At 41.3% G+C, this 17895-nt stretch overlaps 1 protein-coding gene across 2 annotated transcripts; it reads left to right on the top strand.

Moving 5' to 3' along the window:
- Positions 1-2207: 2207 nt before the first annotated feature.
- Positions 2208-10268, top strand: LOC102710449 (acetolactate synthase small subunit 2, chloroplastic-like). Of its 2 annotated transcripts, none has more exons than XM_006663282.3 (12): positions 2208-2425; positions 6050-6266; positions 6357-6440; positions 6737-6805; positions 6918-7001; positions 7080-7232; positions 8138-8224; positions 8482-8586; positions 8681-8803; positions 8884-9036; positions 9766-9831; positions 9956-10268. In XM_006663282.3, exons 1-12 carry the CDS (start codon positions 2223-2225, stop codon positions 10037-10039), a joined length of 1428 nt encoding a protein of 475 aa, XP_006663345.3. In that variant the 5' UTR covers positions 2208-2222; the 3' UTR covers positions 10040-10268. The 2 variants fall into 2 exon arrangements, with proteins under 2 accessions (XP_006663345.3, XP_040384981.1); XM_040529047.1 differs by lacking the exon at positions 2208-2425 and adding an exon at positions 5147-5243.
- Positions 10269-17895: the final 7627 nt, after the last annotated feature.

Genomic DNA, 17895 nt, shown 5'->3' with positions numbered 1-17895 from the left:
AGCGGAAACTAGCATGTTTTTCTCCCAGAAACCTCTGCCATATTGGCATTGGCATACACAGTTCTGTTTCATGTGCTTGTTATCCATTTTGTGTGCCCAACCTCACCATGTTACAATTAGTTTACCATCAAGTGTAGTTCTGGAAGAACAAGAATCTTTAATTTGCTGTCTGAGTACACATCTTGGATTTGTTTTCTTTGGACCAAATGAAAATTTTGAGTTGATTTATTGCTAGAAATTAGTGGAAAACTGGGACAAAGCAAATCAGCTGTGGGTGCTGCATACTGGTATAGTTACTTCCGTAATCGTTGTTGACAATTTGTTCCAGAGAATTCGAGACGACACTGTTTATCCATCGCTGTGTTGACAAGCGTTGCTGCACTATGCCTATGCTTTACTCAAGTCATTAGTGGTCATCTATTCGTTTTTTTAAAATAAAGTCAAATGGCATATTTATAAATAAAAAAATTTGCGAATAAAAGTTTTATATATGTGTTCTTAGCTATCTAAAAGCAAATCCTAGGAAATAAATTAGGATGAAAAAAATCCTCAAAATCAACTCTAAACTTACGGCATAAAATTTAAACTTTAGCTTATAAGCATAAGCACAAGCGAAAAGATGAGACTTTTAGTATTCCTAGTTCCCACACTGCACATCAACCACCTTGAAAGGGTTTTTCCCCAACTACACAAAAATTCATAAATACACATAATAACACATATACAATGATAAGTATACCTTAGGAACAGTACTTGCGCACAACCTTAAAAAGCCAGAGACTAAGAGACAATTCCATTGTCTCACTAAAATCTTAGTGATAGAGCACTCACGGGTGTAATTCTAGCGGAAAGAATTCGATCCTACTTTGTTAAGTCATTTACCCATAATTCTACATCATAACCGATGTTTCTCTAACTGTCCGTTAGTTTTTACTCATAGAAGTCAGACTATTCATGTCATGTTCCCAAAAATCTTTATTTTAAAAGATTTTTTCATCATTACATAACTTATTATACTTAATTTATTAGCTTTATTTCATCTAAGGATGAAATTGGTCAGAAGATAGGACAAATCATTAAACAAAATACATTACCATTTTTTTCTAGAAACATAATGATAATGGCACAGGTTTAAACAATAATATAGGTATCATTGATGTGATACAAAAGACATCTGAATTGCTACCTCTAGTATGAGCCATGATAATACAGGTACAAGACCTTATACCTATAGGTATTGGCTGGTACCTAAGATATCAGATAAAATGCATACCTACATACAACACCGCATGAACACTGCGGTAGACTAGCAAGAAGCACGATGGTGTTAGCCGCCAAAAATCAAAACTCAAGAACTATTAGTTTCTTTGACCTCCCTCTTCCATCACCTTTGTCCTCTCTCGACAATCTCTCTTCGCATAAGCTAGATTTGCTAGTGCTGCCATGCTGTGAGCATGACACAAAGGAGCCATCAATAAGACTGACGTCTTACACTATTCTTTTGCTGGTCTGCGCTTGGGCTAGGACCAAGGACAAGTAGGATGTAAGCCTCTAGATCCAGTGTTGGTAACCTACTCCCTAAGTTGCCAATGATGAGAGACAAAGAGGAGATTGAGGAGGAGAGGGAGAACACAAAGAGGAGCAACATCGGCCTCAAGACTCACCATGATAAAGAAAAAAAAAAGAGATGGTAGGGCAGAGCCGCGGAACATATATCGACGAATAAATTACTAAAATATTTTGGTAGACAAAGTGCCATATAGCAGTATTTTTAAAGCCAAATATGCTCACTTAGGCTATGTTATTTTGTGGTAAAAGATAAAAGATTATCTGATTTTATGATAGCGATTTAATTATATAAAGGATGAAAGTAATCACTTAAAAGTTAAAAATAGAGAAGGTGATAAATTTTTATATAAAATATTTTTTAAAAACATACTATTTAGTAGTTTATATATAATATACGGGCAACAACAGAAAATAATCTAAGAAAAATAACGCAGCCTTATTAGGAAAGAAAAACCAGATTCTCTGCATGAACGCGGGCAATGCGAAGAGACTCTGTAGGCCAACCGCATCAACTGATCAAACCCCAGAAGCAGACAGACGATCTCGCGGGAAAGCCAAATCTGCCGACGTGACGAAACAGCGTGGGGGCCCACTGTCTGACTCACCTCCTAAACCCCCCACCACCTCGAGTCCTCGACTCGATCCCCCGCCCCATGGCTCCCGCCGCCACCGCGCCCGCCGCCGCCTCCCGCCTCGCGGTGGCCGGGGCTCTCCCTCTCGCGCACCGCCACCCGCCGGCGACGGTGGTACTATCCTCCCCCGGCGTGTGGCCGAAGCTGCGTTCCGTGGCTGCCGCAGCCGCCGCCGCCGCCGCTTCTCCGGCTGCCGCGCCGTTGCCACCTCGCCCCAACGCCTCGTAAGCTCCTCCGCATCTGGTTGAGTGAGAAATTTAGCTCCTCCGGTTTAGTCTGGTCCTTCCCTCCTCTTTGATGGAAGCTCTCATATCGTATCTGGTTTGACCTGATTGTGTATGGGCTGTAGAACTGATCCTATCTTTATTTCTCACCGTCTAGTGCCACCGTATTGGATCGATTTTACTAAGACGTCGCCAAGTCAAATTTCGGATTTGGATAGTATTACCTTGTCAAATCTGAAATGGTTACTGCTGTCTGTGCAATCAATTTTGTAGCGCCCGACCAGGATTACAATCATTTTTCCAAATCTTCTTGCCCTCAAGCCAGTAAGGTGATTTAATTCGGAGTCCAGATATTACCTGCAGGAAGCCAATTTGTGTAAGATAGTTTACTTTCGCAAACCAACTGTAATCACATTGACCAATCCATTTAGTATTTGTTTGGGCAATTCTGTGAACAAGTTGGCTCCCATAATCCTCTATTTAATTAGGTTAACTGCGTCTTTCAGTTATGCAACCCCCCCCCCCCTTCCCCTTTTTTTTTCTGAAGAGTGAAAACAAGCTGTGTAACAATGGAACAGATTTTCAAGATGGATGCATCGATGCATATGATATGTTTTTTTTCTTGTAAAGGTTGATTAAGACAATAAGAAGCTTTCCATAATTATGTATGTATCAGGTAGGTATTTGAACCAGAGCCTAGCACAACTCCTTAACATTTCAACGTCAATTTCTTCAACATCAAACATCAAAAGTTTGTCAAGCAACCTTTTAATATACTTCTTTGCATATGTACACACAAACAGATCACCATTTGTTATACATCTCCATTGATGACCGAAAATCAACATAGTTTCATTCTTCTTTTATGTTTTAAGACTTTCTTCTAAGTTATAAATAATAGCATCTGCCATATAGAAATGGTAAAGATGCTTGTGACAGTGCCATTTTGATCGACAACCTTTTGCTATGTTTCATCCTGTAGAATTGCCACAACCCTCGTCCACCAATACACCCGGCTCCTCGGCGCTGCCTCTGCCTTTGCTTCCCTCCGCGCCCTCCTCCCCATCCATGCCCGTGCTGTTGTGCTCGGCATCTCCGCCAACCCAGCCTTCGCCACCAGCCTCCTTGCTGCTGCTGCCCCCTCTTGCCTCGCCTACGCCCGCAGGGTGTTCGACGTTACACCCAGCCGGGATACCTACATGTGGAACACCCTGCTCCGCGCCCACACCCACTCCCACACGCACTTCACTGAGGACACCCTCATGCTTTACGTGCGGATGCGCGCCGCAGGCGTGGTGCCCGACCACTACACGTACCCCATCGTGCTACCCACATGTGCGGCGACGTGCGCGCGGTGGCTCGGTCGGGCGGCGCACGGGGATGCCGTGCGGTTCGCACTGGTAGGGGATGGGTTCGTGAGCAGCGCCCTTATCGCGATGTACTGCCAGGAGGGCGAGGTGGCCGACGCGGAGTGCGTGTTTGCGGATAGCGGGGATGCCCGCACTGTCTTCTCATGGACGGCCATGGTTGCTGGGTATGTGCAGAATTGCTTCTTTGGCGAGGCGGTGTCATTGTTTGGCACCATGGTTGCTAGAGGCGTGCTTCCGAATGAGATCACTCTGATCAGTTTTCTACCCTGCTTACTAGGGCAAGAATGGCTACCTATTGGGGAGATGCTTCATGGATTCATTGTCAAACTGGGGTTTGATGCAAACATTCCCATGGTGAATGCACTCATTTCGATGTATGGGAAATGTGGAAATGCTCCTGTTGCAAAAGCTCTATTCAATGGGATGAGTATACGCACTCTGGTTTCTTGGAATACTATGGTTGCAATGTATGAGCAGCAAGGTGATGGGGTTCAGGCAATCAAGTTCTTCCGTAGGATGCTTACTGAAAAGGTGGGGTTTGACTGTGTGACTTTGGTTAGTGTACTGTCTGCTTGTGCATGTTCGGGAGCCCTTGAGACTGGGAAGTGGGTGCATGAGCTAGCCAGGAGTCATGGACATGACACTGATGCAAGGATTCACAATGTTCTTGTAGATATGTATGCAAAGTGTGGTGAGATTGATTATGCAAGGGAGGTTTTTGATGGTTTCCGCAGTCGCAGTGTTGTGTCCTGGAGTGCAATGATCAATGCATATGCCAACCATGGGGAGCCAGAAGAGGCTCTCAAGCTTTTCTCCCTGATGAAAGATGAAATGGTGAGGCCTAATTCATTCACATTTACAGCAGTTTTAATGGCATGTTGCCACTCAGGTCTTGTCAATGAAGGACTGAAGTATTTCAACAGCATTGCCACAGACTACCAGATGTCACCGACACTTGAACACTATGCTTGCATGGTTGACATGCTAGGACGTGCTGGTAGACTTGTTGAAGCATATGGAATCATTAGGAGAATGCCAATTCGGCCTGACAAGTGTGTGTGGGGTGCCTTCCTTGGTGGTTGTAGGCTTCACGGTATGGTGGAGCTAGCTGAATATGTTGCCAAGGAGCTTTTGGACTCAGGCTCTAATGATGCAACATTTTATGTTCTGATGGCAAACATGTACTTTGAAGCTGGAATGCTGAAAGATGCTGAGAGGATAAGGGTGGCCATGAAAGAGATGGAGCTAAAGAAGACAGCTGGGCATAGCTTAGTTAGTACTGATAGAGAAAGAATAGCTGTCATAAGCTCCTCTGTGCCTGCTTGAGAAATTTTGTTCCTCGGTTCAGTTTGGTTTGGGGTTCAGGCCATTAAGGAGCAGGGAAATGGGATCTCCCTCCCTCCCTTTTGATGGAGCTCTCGTATCTGGTTTGACCTGATTTTGAATGGGTAGGACTGATCTTATCTTTATTTCTCCTGGTCTGTTGTCACTGTATCGGATCGATTTTACTAATACGTCGTCAAGTCAAATTTGAGATTTAGTATTATCTTGTCAAATATGAAATGGTTAGCGCTGTGGAATCATTTTTGTAGGCCCCGAGCATAAGAATTGACCTGGATTACAATCATTTTCCAAATCAAGCATTGGTTCTTGCCTGTAAACCTGTATGGTGACTTTGTAAGATAGTTTAGTTTCACGAACCAACTGTAATCAATTGAGCAATCCCTTTGGTATTTGTTTGGGTAATGTCAGTGAACAAGTTGCCTCCTACAATCCTCTATCGAATTAGATTAACAGTGTTTTTCAGTTATGCAACCCTTTTGTTCCTGCAGAGTGAATACTAGTTGCGTAACAGTGGAACAAATTTTCAAAATGGATGCATCGATGTGTATAATATGTTTTTTTTCTGTTAAGGTTGATTTAGACAATACGAAGCTTTCCATAATTATGCATGTGTCATGTAGATATTTGAACCAGACTCTAGCACAACTACTTAGCATTTTGATGTCGATTTGTTCAACATCAAACACCAAAAGTTTCTCAGCAACCTTTTTAATATACTTCTTTGCATATGTATACACAAAGAGATCACCATTTGTTATACATCTCCATTCATGATTGCAAATAGCACAGTTTTATATTTCTTTTATGTTTTAAGACTTATAAATAATAGCATCTTCCATATAGAAGTGGTAAAGATGCCTGTGACAGTCCTATTTTGATGTACAACCTTTTGTTATGTTTCATCCTGTAGAATCATAAAGCGTCATACGCTATCAGTTTTTGTTGGGGATGAAAGTGGGATGATTAATCGAATTGCCGGAGTTTTTGCTAGAAGAGGATACAACATTGAGTCATTGGCAGTTGGGCTGAACAAGGATAAGGCATTATTTACAATAGTAGTATCTGGAACTGAGAAAATACTGAAACAAGTTGTAGAGCAACTAAACAAACTTGTTAATGTTATACAGGTCAGTATTACCCCCACCCCCCTCTCCTTCCTTACCATGTTTCTTTAATATATATCTGATCTTCATAGCCTAATGTATGGATGAAAATAGGTTGACGATCTGTCGAAGGAACCACAAGTTGAAAGAGAGCTAATGCTTATAAAACTAAATGTTGAGCCAGATAAGCGACCTGAGGTATGACTGTATAATCTTATGAGAAAACCATCAGATTTATATTTGTGCTGTGCTATTGATTTTACAACTATCAGAATGTATGGATTTCTCTAATCTATCTGCAATTTCTGGACTTGCCTTGAAAATTAGTACTGAATACTGATTGCTGAGTAGGTTCAAACTTTAAAGAATTTAGTTGATAATAGCCGAAGCACAAAATTTTGCATGTTTATAAATTAAAAAAGCCAACCGTTTTTGCAACACTGCAAAGCTACATACTAAACCTTGCTTATATACTTATCTTCTTTTACTTGGAGGTGATGGGTTTGGTTGACATCTTCAGAGCAAAGGTGGTTGATCTTTCTGACCACACACTAACTATTGAGGTAATCCTTTATACTTGTACAGAAGATATTACCTCGCAGATGACATCAGCTATGTTTTTTTTGTTTTTGTTAAATAAAAATATTTTTCTGTTTCTTTTTCATCATGTCGAAGGTAACTGGAGATCCTGGAAAAATTGTTGCTGTACAGAGGAACCTGAGCAAATTTGGAATCAAAGAAATTGCCAGAACTGGCAAGGTTATACTCTCCAGAAGAGGCTAGGAAATATGCTCTTCTCTCTCTAATTTTATCTAATAAAACTTATTAATGCAATAGATAGCTTTGCGGCGTGAGAAAATGGGAGAAAATGCTCCTTTTTGGCGGTTCTCTGCAGCTTCCTATCCTGATCTTGAGGTGGCAATGCTATCAAAATCTCATGTCAGCACTGGAGTGAAAACAGCCAGCCAGAATTCTGAAGAATCTTCACAAGTAAGAAACATCAAATTTCCTCATCTATATCTATACTGGTGGCAGTGAATCTGCCATCTACTCTCATTGTGAACTTTACAGATTACCTCTTAAACTTCTTAATATTAAGAAACAATCAAATCCAAAAGGTTAGCTACATATAAAATCAAGTTAGGTTGAAGATTGCCTAAAGAAAAAAGATGGGTAACACATTTCATGGAAAATATTTTTTTATTTATTTTAGAGAATATTATAATATATTTTCTTTTATCCATAGCAAAACACGGGCATTAAGCTAGTTTAATGTAAATTCGTTGATGTTCCATCTTAGTTCCTCAGAATTGTAAGAATATTGTTTCTAGATATATTGCTTTATGGTGGTGTTGTATCTTTCCCATGCATGCTAAACTGTCCCGTGGTCAACGCTCATAATATCTCCTTGTGTATTTTCTTGTCATATAACTTATTCTTTTTTAAGTTGGTCTTTTTGATTTTTTCTGCTTCTCACTCCATGAAGTTTGCTACTAAAAATCATTTTATTCTTTCCGATGTGTTACTATGAATAAGTGTTATTCACCATCTGCATTTTTTTCTATTTATGCATGTCTGGTTCTCTTTTCTTTTGGAAATCATTTTTGCATGCCTGTTATGAACTCAACTATGATCAGATGAGTTTAGTTAATTTGTAATTCCTGACTAATGTCAGCATTGTGATGAAAATTATTACCTTGATTTAAATATTTAAAGAGTTATGCTATTTTAACATAAGTTCATAGTAGACTGATATTTCAAAATTTGTGTCACTGAATATCTCTGTTTAGGAAATGAATCATGGGTACTCATGCACAAATATAGCCTGTTATCGTGATCATAATACTCATTTTTATTTTGCATGAGTTCATATGTGATTATCTTCTTACTCCTAGGGTGATGTCTATCCAGTGGAGTCTTACAAAAGCTTCACGACAAATCAAATTCTTGATGCTCATTGGGGTGTCATGGCTGATGGTGATGTAAGTTCTTGTGTTCTTGTTATTCTGAGTTGTTACATAAACCTAACCTCTCTAGTTCTTTCTGTACTAATATTTTTCTTTCACACAATTGTTTTCTTAGAATTTAAAAAGAAAGAGTCCCTAAAACCCTAATTGATCACATTATTATTATTATTATTATTATTATTATTATTATTATTAATCCTGACTGACTTGTAATAGTGAATATAAGTATACACCCAATGCTGAACTAAGCTAGGATATTTTTGCTGCTTCAGCCAACAGGTTTTTGTTCACATACTTTGTCCATTTTGGTGAATGATTTCCCTGGAGTTCTCAATGTCGTAACTGGTGTTTTCTCCCGAAGGGGCTACAATATTCAGGTTCTTTTCCCTTTATCTATTTTATGGTGTCTCAGTTAGATAACTGAGGTTTCTAGGTTCCAGTGCATGCTAAACAATATCCATCACCTGACAGAGTCTGGCCGTTGGTCCAGCTGAAAAAGAAGGCACTTCTCGGATCACTACTGTTGTCCCTGGAACTGATGAGTCTATTGCCAAGCTAGTACATCAATTGTACAAGCTCATTGATGTTTATGAGGTCAAATCTATTCATCCTTTGTGTTTTGCATGATTTTTGATGCAGGCGTAAACTAACTCAGATTTTGTTTGTGTTTGCAGGTCCAGGATCTCACTCATTTACCATTTGCTGCTAGAGAGTTAATGATTATAAAGATTGCTGTAAACACCACAGCCCGCAGAGCTATCCTAGATATTGCTGATATTTTCCGGGCCAAAACAGTTGATGTATCAGACCACACAGTAACTCTTCAGGTAATAGTTATTGTGCTGCTTTTACATTCACCTACTTTACTAGCAGTTATATTTAGCTGATTTTTAAAACTCTGATAATTTATCAGCTTTGATAACTTGTACGATGTTGAGGTACACTACAGACTACCACTAGTGTATTTTCCAATCGGCTGACAGTAATATCAATATAGAGCCTTGTACATAAACTTTATTTCATTTGAAATATATGCATTGGGAACCTCTCCCACAGTTTTGATTAAAAAAAAATCAAATAGATACATGCTATTAGGAAATGATGTTATTTGCTGATATTGAGTTAAGATGCACTTTTGCTGACCTTTTCAAGTACAAGTCTGATCTGAACGGTATAAGACTTCATGCTTTTGTACACCAATGAACAAGATACCTGATTGCTGAATCATCTCTTTTTAGTTTGTGCATGATGTAGTTTCGAGGGAAATATATTCATATTATCATCAATTGTTTTTCTGTGAAGTATTTGTTCTTAATAATTTGTTTGCATGCAACAGTTGTTATATTATGCAGAAAACTTTGAAGTTCAAGGCTGACCTGAATGTCATTGTTTTTGCACACTAGTGAACAACGTATCTAATTACTGCATCATCTCTTATTAGTAATTTTTATGAACCAGTTTGAAAAGCTTAGTACTCGTATTGGCACCGATTTCTTTTGAGTCAAATAGTTTTCTTTAATAATCTGCTTGACAAATAACTTTGTTTTGGCATACAGCTTACTGGAGACCTTGACAAAATGGTCGCATTACAAAGAATGCTCGAGCCCTATGGCATTTGTGAGGTTTGTGTTGATCTTCCACTTTGCACCTTACAGCAAGTTTTTCAAATGTACATTAGTTCAGATGCTTGCAATTTATTGTTTCTTCGGGTTAATTTGTTCCTCTTCTTGCGCATGTGTTTTCCAGGTTGCACGAACTGGCAGGGTTGCATTGCGCCGTGAGTCAGGAGTTGATTCCAAGTACTTGCGTGGGTTTTCCCTTCCTCTATAGTTTGTCAGTTGGCAATACATCATCCTCAAAGGGATTTCAGTTCAACCTTCAAGTGATAGAATCAATCGAAAGTCATACAGTAAGAAAATAGGGGTCACATGCAGTTTGTCAGTTGCATTAGCAAAGATTCAATATAAGTGTTCGAGTTGGCTCAGAATTGTTGTATCTGACCATTAAATCTGTATTTTGTTTTGAAAAAAGGTGGTGTTAAATTTATAATTTTGTGATCGCTTTTGTGAAATTTACTTTTTTTTTTCTCTTTTGCATATAGATCTCACACAGGAGGCAACGGGTTCTGAGTCATCAGTGAAAACCTTATCTTTGGTTCTACAAATGTATGATGAAAAGGACTAGCACATATGTGCTGGCAACCAAACAATCCCGCGTAGGCCGGGAAAAGGCTAGGAGGGAGGACTGACTGTCATTGGAGAGGGGGTGGTGAGGATGCTATCGCCACTGGGTCACTGTCGCTGCGTGGTTGCCGTTGTGCTGCGTCACCTCATCGCCGCGTGGGCCGAGTGCCGTCGGCCGACGTCGAGAGGGAGAGTGAGGAAAGGGCGAACGGGGGCGCGCCGGCTAGGTTACTGCTGCGATGCCACTCGATGGCGGCGCGCTTTCCTTGGGAGAATGTGCGCGCCGACGAGGAGCCGTGTGACGGCGCTGCCATGCCGTGCCATAGCTTGCGAAAGAAGCGTGGCTGAGCAGCGTTGTGTCGCCGGCGAACGATGGCCGACAAGAGGAAGGAGGAATGGAAGGGGACGGGCGTGGTCACAGGCCGGCCGCAGCACGCGCGCTGGCGTTGCCGTGCCGTGACGCAGTCACCCGAGGAAGGAGGAGAGAGGAGGGAGCCAAGGCCGGCTAGGGTTAGGGTTAGGGTTTCGGTTGATGGTGGTGGCTGGGTCAGGTTTTGCCACCCTGATCTTGCCGACCAACCGTCGGATCGGTTGCCCTGCAATCAGACTGTGGAGATAACTCCTTCGGTGAGGAGATTGCATGTTGATTATTCCGCACTAAACGATGATAGAAGTATAAGGTATATATACACACGAGACCTAGGATTGCTAGAGTCCTATTTACATGTGATAACAACCTTATCTAGCTAACTACCGGCTTCTTTATGTCATGTGCATATAGTTATAATAGATAACTCTAACACTCCCCCTCAATCTATACCTGTAAGGTTTAGATTGTTTCTAAACATTTCTAACTGTCTGACTGCTAATGTCTTGGTAAAACTATCTGCAACTTGATCTTTAGTAGAAATATACTTTACTTCCAATAATTTCCGCGCAACCCGTTCTCGAATAAAGTGATAATCTACTTCAATGTGTTTTGTGCGAGCATGAAACACATGATTAGATGTTAAATACTTCGTACCAATGTTGTCACACCATATCTTAGCTGCTCTTAGTACTTGAACTCCAATTTTATGAAGCAGTGTTTGTATCCACATAATTTTAGCAGTAGCATTAGCTAAAGCTTTACTCTTCTATGCTGGATCATGACACAATAGCCTGTTTACGTGCACTCCATGATATGAGATTAGGCGCTATGAAGATAGCAAAACCTCATGTGGAACGTCGATCATCTAAGCATCCTGTCCAATCTGCATCAGAGAAAGCACTAAGAAGTAGAGAATTTGATTTACTGATTTTTAAACCAAGCTTAACTATGTACTTTAAATATCTCAAAATTCTCTTGACTGCTGCCCAATGTTCTTTAGTTGGAGCATGTAGATACTGACATACTTTATTTACTGAGAAGGACAGATCCGATCTGGTCAAAGTCATATACTGCAAAGCTCCAACCAAACTTCTGTATTTGGTACTGTCATCTGACCCTAGAGGCGTACCTCCATGTGCACTTAGTTTCTCCCGGATAGACAAAGGGGTGTTAATTGCCTTGCAGTCACTCATATTTACCCTTCTTAACACATCCTTAGCATATTCTCCCGTGTTAAAGATTATACCATCATGTACCTTCTTAGCTTCTATTCCTTGAAAATAATACAATTCACCTAGGTCCTTTCGAGCAAACTCTCGATTAAGGTTCTTTAGCAAAGCATTAGTAGCATCATGGGACGAGCTAGCTACTATAATGTCATCCACATACACTAGTATGAACATCGTGATACCCCCGTTTATTGTAAAAGAATAATGAGGTATCTGACTTTGAGGATGTGAACCCCAACTCATGCAATTTTGTGCTCAATCTGGAGTACCATGCTCTAGGGGCTTGTTTTAACCCATATAAGGCTTTGTCTAGCTTGCACATATACCCATCTTTCTGCTCATATCTTGGTGGTTGTTTCATATAAACATCCTCCTATAGAAACCCATGGAGAAAAGCATTATGAACATCTAATTGACGCAACGACCATCCTTTGGAGACAAAAATAGATAGGATAATTCTAATGGTAGCAGCTTTGACAACTGGACTAAAAAGTATCTTCATAATCTATGCCATACCTTTGTTTAAATCCCTTCGCTACAAGCCTGACCTTGTATCTATTTAGACTACCATTAGATTTTCTTTTAATTTTATAGACCCACTTAAAGTTTATTATATTTAGCCCTTTCCTAGGAGGACCTAGATGCTAGGTATTATTTTTCATGAGAGCCTAATACTCGCTGTGGATACCCCGAGTATTATATCATCCAATGTTCAACGTGACCACCACATATTATTGGAGGAGTGGGATCCATACACGCATAAATAGACACTTATCCTCAATGTATCCATGATCACGGTTGACAACCTTCTGTTATAATAACCGGAATACCGAGTAGTAAGCGTAAGACATAACTGTAATTTGCTAGTCTACTCCGTCATATGCCCATCAAAGGTGGCGATCAAAAGCATACCCCAGTGACTCGATCCAAAGCACTATCCCTGATTATCTCAAGCGATGAAAACCCGTTACTCATGCTTAGCTAGTCCCTAGGAATGCGATTAGCCTCACATGTTTATCGTAAGCAATTAATAGTCATAACAAGTACCATATCATGGATAATAAGTGGCAAGGTACATGACACAACATAGGGTCCGAGGTCCCAATATACAACACATAAATAGCAGCAGAAGTCTCAAAAAATCAGCACACTTTCTTCTTGTCCATACCACTAATAGGATGACTAAATTGGCGGAGTTATACCTCTCGCGCATCGTTTGTCTCCATTGTGTGCCCACAAAATTATTTCAGACCACGGACCACAATTTACCTCTCATTTTTGGAAGTGTCTCCACAAGGCAATGGGAACAAAACTCTCTTTTAGCACCGCATACCACCCAAGAACTGGAGGCCAAACTGAAAGGGTAAATCAAATCTTGAAGGATATGTTGAGAGCTTGTGTGCTAGATTATGGAGCAAAATGGGAGCAATGCCGCCCGTACGCCGAATTCTCCTACAACAATAGCTATCAAGCTAGCCTCCAAATGTCTCCAAATGTCTCCTTTTGAAGCTTTGTATGGAATGAGATGTAGAACACCTCTCAACTGGTCCGAGTCCGATGAAAGACCATTCTTTGGTCTAGACTTAGTCATGGAAGCCGAGGAACAAGTACGGTTAATTCGGAAGCGTTTACAAACCGCTCAATTTAGGCAAAAGAGTTACGCTGACCGTCATCGACGTGAGCTAGCCTTCGATGTTGGTGATCATGTTTACCTCAAAGTCACTCCATTCAAGTCCATAAACCGGTTTGGAGTGAGAGGAAAATTAGCGCCTCGCTATATTGGACCATTCCAAATTCTTGCAAAGCGTGGGACAGTTGCTTACAAGCTGGACCTTCCACCATCACTCTCAGTTTTTTACAATGTTTTCCATGTCTCATAACTGAAGCAATGCCTTCGGGTTCCGACCGAATAAACCAAGTTGGAAAATCTTCATCTCCAACCCGATCTTTCCTACCATGAGTACCCGATTCGCATCCTCGATAGACCAAATGGAGCGTGTCACTCGCAATCGCTCCATATAATTTCTCAAAGTTTAGTGAAGCAACCACACTGAGGATGAAGTGACATAGGAACGTGAGGATCACCTCCGAAGTACCTATTCTTCCCTCTTCACCGACACGCTGCAATCTCAAGAATGAGATTGTTCTTAAAGGGGGGAGAGCTGTAACGACCCTAGCATAATTCCTAGGTATTATAAATGCATTTGATTTCTCTTAGGTGGCATATTTATATTATTGCATATTAATCACATGCGATAACCATTTTAACTTTAATCGGCAAAAATAATGCAACTTCCAAATGAGTATAAACTTGAACAGAAGTATATGCGTTTAATATTTTATTCAAATACTAGTTTATTTATATGTTACAGCCTAGCATAATTCCCAGGTATTATAAATGCATTTGATTTCTCTTAGGTGGCATATTTATATTATTGCATATTGATCACGTGCGATAACCAATTTAACTTTAATCAGTAAAAATAATGCAACTTCCAAATGAGTATCAACTTGAACAGAAGTATATGGTTTAATATTTTATTCAAATACTAGTTTATTTATCATCATCAAATATAAATTTTGTGGAATATTTCTAATCTATTTTGACCATCTAAAAATTCAAACAAACTTTCAGATTAACCAATTTCACTTTTTCGCTAGAATTAATTTACTCAATATTTTTGAGTGGAACTGGTTGGGTTTGAAAACTTGTTCCAAATTCTATCTCTGGTCCAGAGGCCAATTTTTGTTTTCCCTCCTAACCATTTCGAATTAGCAGGTCATGAGTGAGTGAAGGAATAAATATAGTTTTGTCTTTTCTTCTTGTCTCTTCCTCTTCCCCTCTCTCTATGACTTGTGGGTCCCACTAGTGACAAAGGGCCTACATGGCAGTGACTTAACCCTCTCACGCTCCCTGAGCCAGTAGGAAACTCTATGCCACGTTTTGGCCATGCAAGGAAAGGGAGAGGCAAGGTGGCACCCTTCTTCTCTGCCGCTTCACCACATCCACGCCCTTGCCCAGCTTCTTCACTCTCCCCACTACCTCCCAGAGCTGAGAGAACACTAAGAGAGCACCCATTTCCTCCTCAGATCCACTCTCCTTCTCTGCCGGCCGTATGGATCTCGTCGTCGCTGCCATGTTTGTGGTTCTTTTCTTAACCGTCCAACCCACGTTCCCTGCTCTCCTATGCATGCCCTAACTCCCCTCAAATTTTCACTGATTTCCATGCAGTGAATCTCCGGGAACGCACGCCTCTTTTTGGAGCCCCGGAGCGTCACCCAAGCATCCAGCGTTCCCGACGTTCCAGGCCGAGATAGAGGGTCGTGCTGCCCGTGCTAGTTCACCTTCCTCCCAGATGTAACACCACCAAGAGTCAGCCCAAGCCGAGCTCCAGGTGTGGAGAACGCTCGTCTTCTTCCTAAGCCCTGATCTAGACCCGTTGGCTTTGTTCCTCCCTGTCCGGCCAGTGAGCACCAGATTATTTCCCTTGACTAAAAAGACTGTGCAAGCAATGTTCTAGCTCATTCAAACATTTGTTTGGGGTTTTTATGGCCAGATCTAGGCGTTCTTGGGTCGCCACCGCGTTCGTTGTGTTGCCGGGCATCTCCAACGCCGACGCTGCGTCCTGGACCTCTCTAACTCCTTTCAGCTGCACGGTGAGACACTAGGGATCCCTGAACACCTCCTGCTTGCACCCATATAGCCCATTCCGAGCTGTAACTCAACATGCATGCACATCCTGAGAACCACCGCCGTTGTACCTCGTGTTTCGCAAGCTACAGACCACCTTTCACCCCATATTCACCACCCACAGGTCCGTAACGACGAGGGACACCTTTTTCCTTCAGATGTCGACCCAAGTAGCCGCTTGGTTTCTCGCTGGCGAGCCCTAGATCGAGCCAGCCACGGCTGCCCTCTCTCAGCTCGAACCAGGGACTTCCTTGCGAGAATTCGACTAGTTCCAGGGTTTCCTTTGCAAAGCGAGCATGACTCATTTTGCTGTATACTGGACCTACCTGTTAATACAACAAACTTTGAGGACTCTTAATAAAGTTTACTATCCACACGTGCTGATTTGGCTGAAAAATGAGTAAACTTTGAAAAATCATATCTAATTCATTTCTACTCCGTTTTTAGTGAAACAAATTTCTCTAGATCCATACAAATATGATCTACATTTTATAAAATAAAAAGACCAACTTCTGTACTGGAATTACACTTATAGATATAATAGTGACTTTATGTATACTTTTAAGTACCTAGATCTTGTAAAATGCATAAGTAAGTGTTGGAAAATGATAAAAAATATGAAACCACCTCTGTTAATCTTGTAAAATGACCCTCTTCATTTCTGTATAAAATATTTTTGTCAAACATACCTTTTAATATCATGTTTATGAATTTACTTACCCTCTTGCTGTTTAACCTCGTAAAATCTATAAATAATTATTGCCATCACCTCTGGTTGTGTGAAATGAATTTTCTTGGAACCTGAGAGTTGTATACTTCCACCTAAAAATAATCACTTGTATAAAAAAAACTTGCTTAGAAATGCATGTTGCTTGTAATACCTAAAAGAAACTTAATTATTTACAGAATCTGCCATTATAAGATCCTAGAGCTTGTTTATTTTGTATCTCGCAAAACCAAAAGTGATAATCTTATGATTTTTTCACCTAAATTCACTTTAGAACTCTTAGAACCCTCTGTAATTTTTGTTGTGATTTATTGACTATTTTGCATATACACGTTTATTTGGCTCTTATTCACATATTGCTTTTTTTGATAGATTTTGGAGATCCCGGAGTGTGACAGGTCTATTCCAGAGGTTCAGAGTGATCTCCTACAGCAGCAAGGTGAGCACCTAAGCATATAGGACCTACGGTTTACTCAAATACTAAGTTGTAATTTTAGCTTAGTCTACCAAGTACAAGGGTGCTAACTTTTCGATCATGGCTATTCTTTAGTTTTTCATCACTAACTATCATCGATCTTCTTGATCTATAGGATGTCTCGTCCCCACACTCGCTCCCAGGATCCTAACTCTTCGGAGGGTTCTCGGCATAATACCAAAGGGACCCACCACCTCCTCCTCTGACCATGGCCAAAGTTCTCATGGCCGTGGAGCGCAACCGTGAGGCCTAGAACGCGATCCTCCAACAAATCGCCGCTAGTGCAGCTGCTACTGCCGCTCACTTGACTCAAGGTGTGGACGGTAGTGGGCATCATGCCTCCGAGGGGCTTGCTGAATTTCAGTGCACTCAGCCCCTAGTGTTCACTCGCTTCGACGATCTGCTTGACGCCGATGATTGGTTCGTACCGTCAAGCGGAAGCTAAAACTTATCCATTGCCTCGACGTTGAGAAGACCAACTTGGCGGCCGAACAACTCCAAGGCGCAATCAGTGATTAGTGAGATATTTTACTCACCATGCAACCTGCCGGCCGTGCCGTCACTTGGACGGAATTTCGCAATGCTTTTGGGGCTGTCCATGTGCCGAAAGGTATTATGGACCTCAAGCAACGCGAGTTCCTATTTCTCACTCAAGGCAACAAGTTCGTCACAGAGTATCTCAGCGAGTTCAACCACTTGGCTCGCTACGGACGATATCAATACCGATGCCCGTAAGCAAAATCGGTTTATGAATGGGTTGTTGGTGGAGATGCAACTTGAGCTCACTACCCACTTTTTTCTGGACTTCCAGGACCGTCAATAGGTCCGTGGTTGTGGAGAGCAAGATGAAGAACCTTGAGAATGAGAGCAAGCGCAAGCAGGCCACGCAGATTTCAGCCACGGGTGGTTAGCAAAAACCACGTGGTCAGCAGCGGCCTCCTCCGCGCAATCAAGCTCCACCACCTCCTCATCGGTAGGGATTTGTGCTACGCCCACCTCAGTAGCGTGTCG

This window comes from Oryza brachyantha, chromosome 11 (genome assembly GCF_000231095.2).
Source record: "Oryza brachyantha chromosome 11, ObraRS2, whole genome shotgun sequence".
In the NCBI taxonomy this organism is placed as follows: domain Eukaryota; kingdom Viridiplantae; phylum Streptophyta; class Magnoliopsida; order Poales; family Poaceae; genus Oryza; species Oryza brachyantha.
The sequence above is the reverse complement of the archived record's forward strand: the minus strand, read 5'-3'. Positions and strand labels throughout refer to the sequence as shown.

What these genes read in the sequence shown, in the direction of transcription:
- LOC102710449 (XM_006663282.3), top strand. Translation starts at nt 2,223, where the DNA reads ATGGCTCCCGCCGCCACCGCGCCCGCCGCCGCCTCCCGCCTCGCGGTG. An exon ending in ACCACACAGTAACTCTTCAG is followed by an intron (nt 9,037 to 9,765) that starts GTAATAGTTATT and finishes TTTGGCATACAG; the next exon opens with CTTACTGGAGACCTTGACAA. An exon ending in AGCCCTATGGCATTTGTGAG is followed by an intron (nt 9,832 to 9,955) that starts GTTTGTGTTGAT and finishes TGTGTTTTCCAG; the next exon opens with GTTGCACGAACTGGCAGGGT.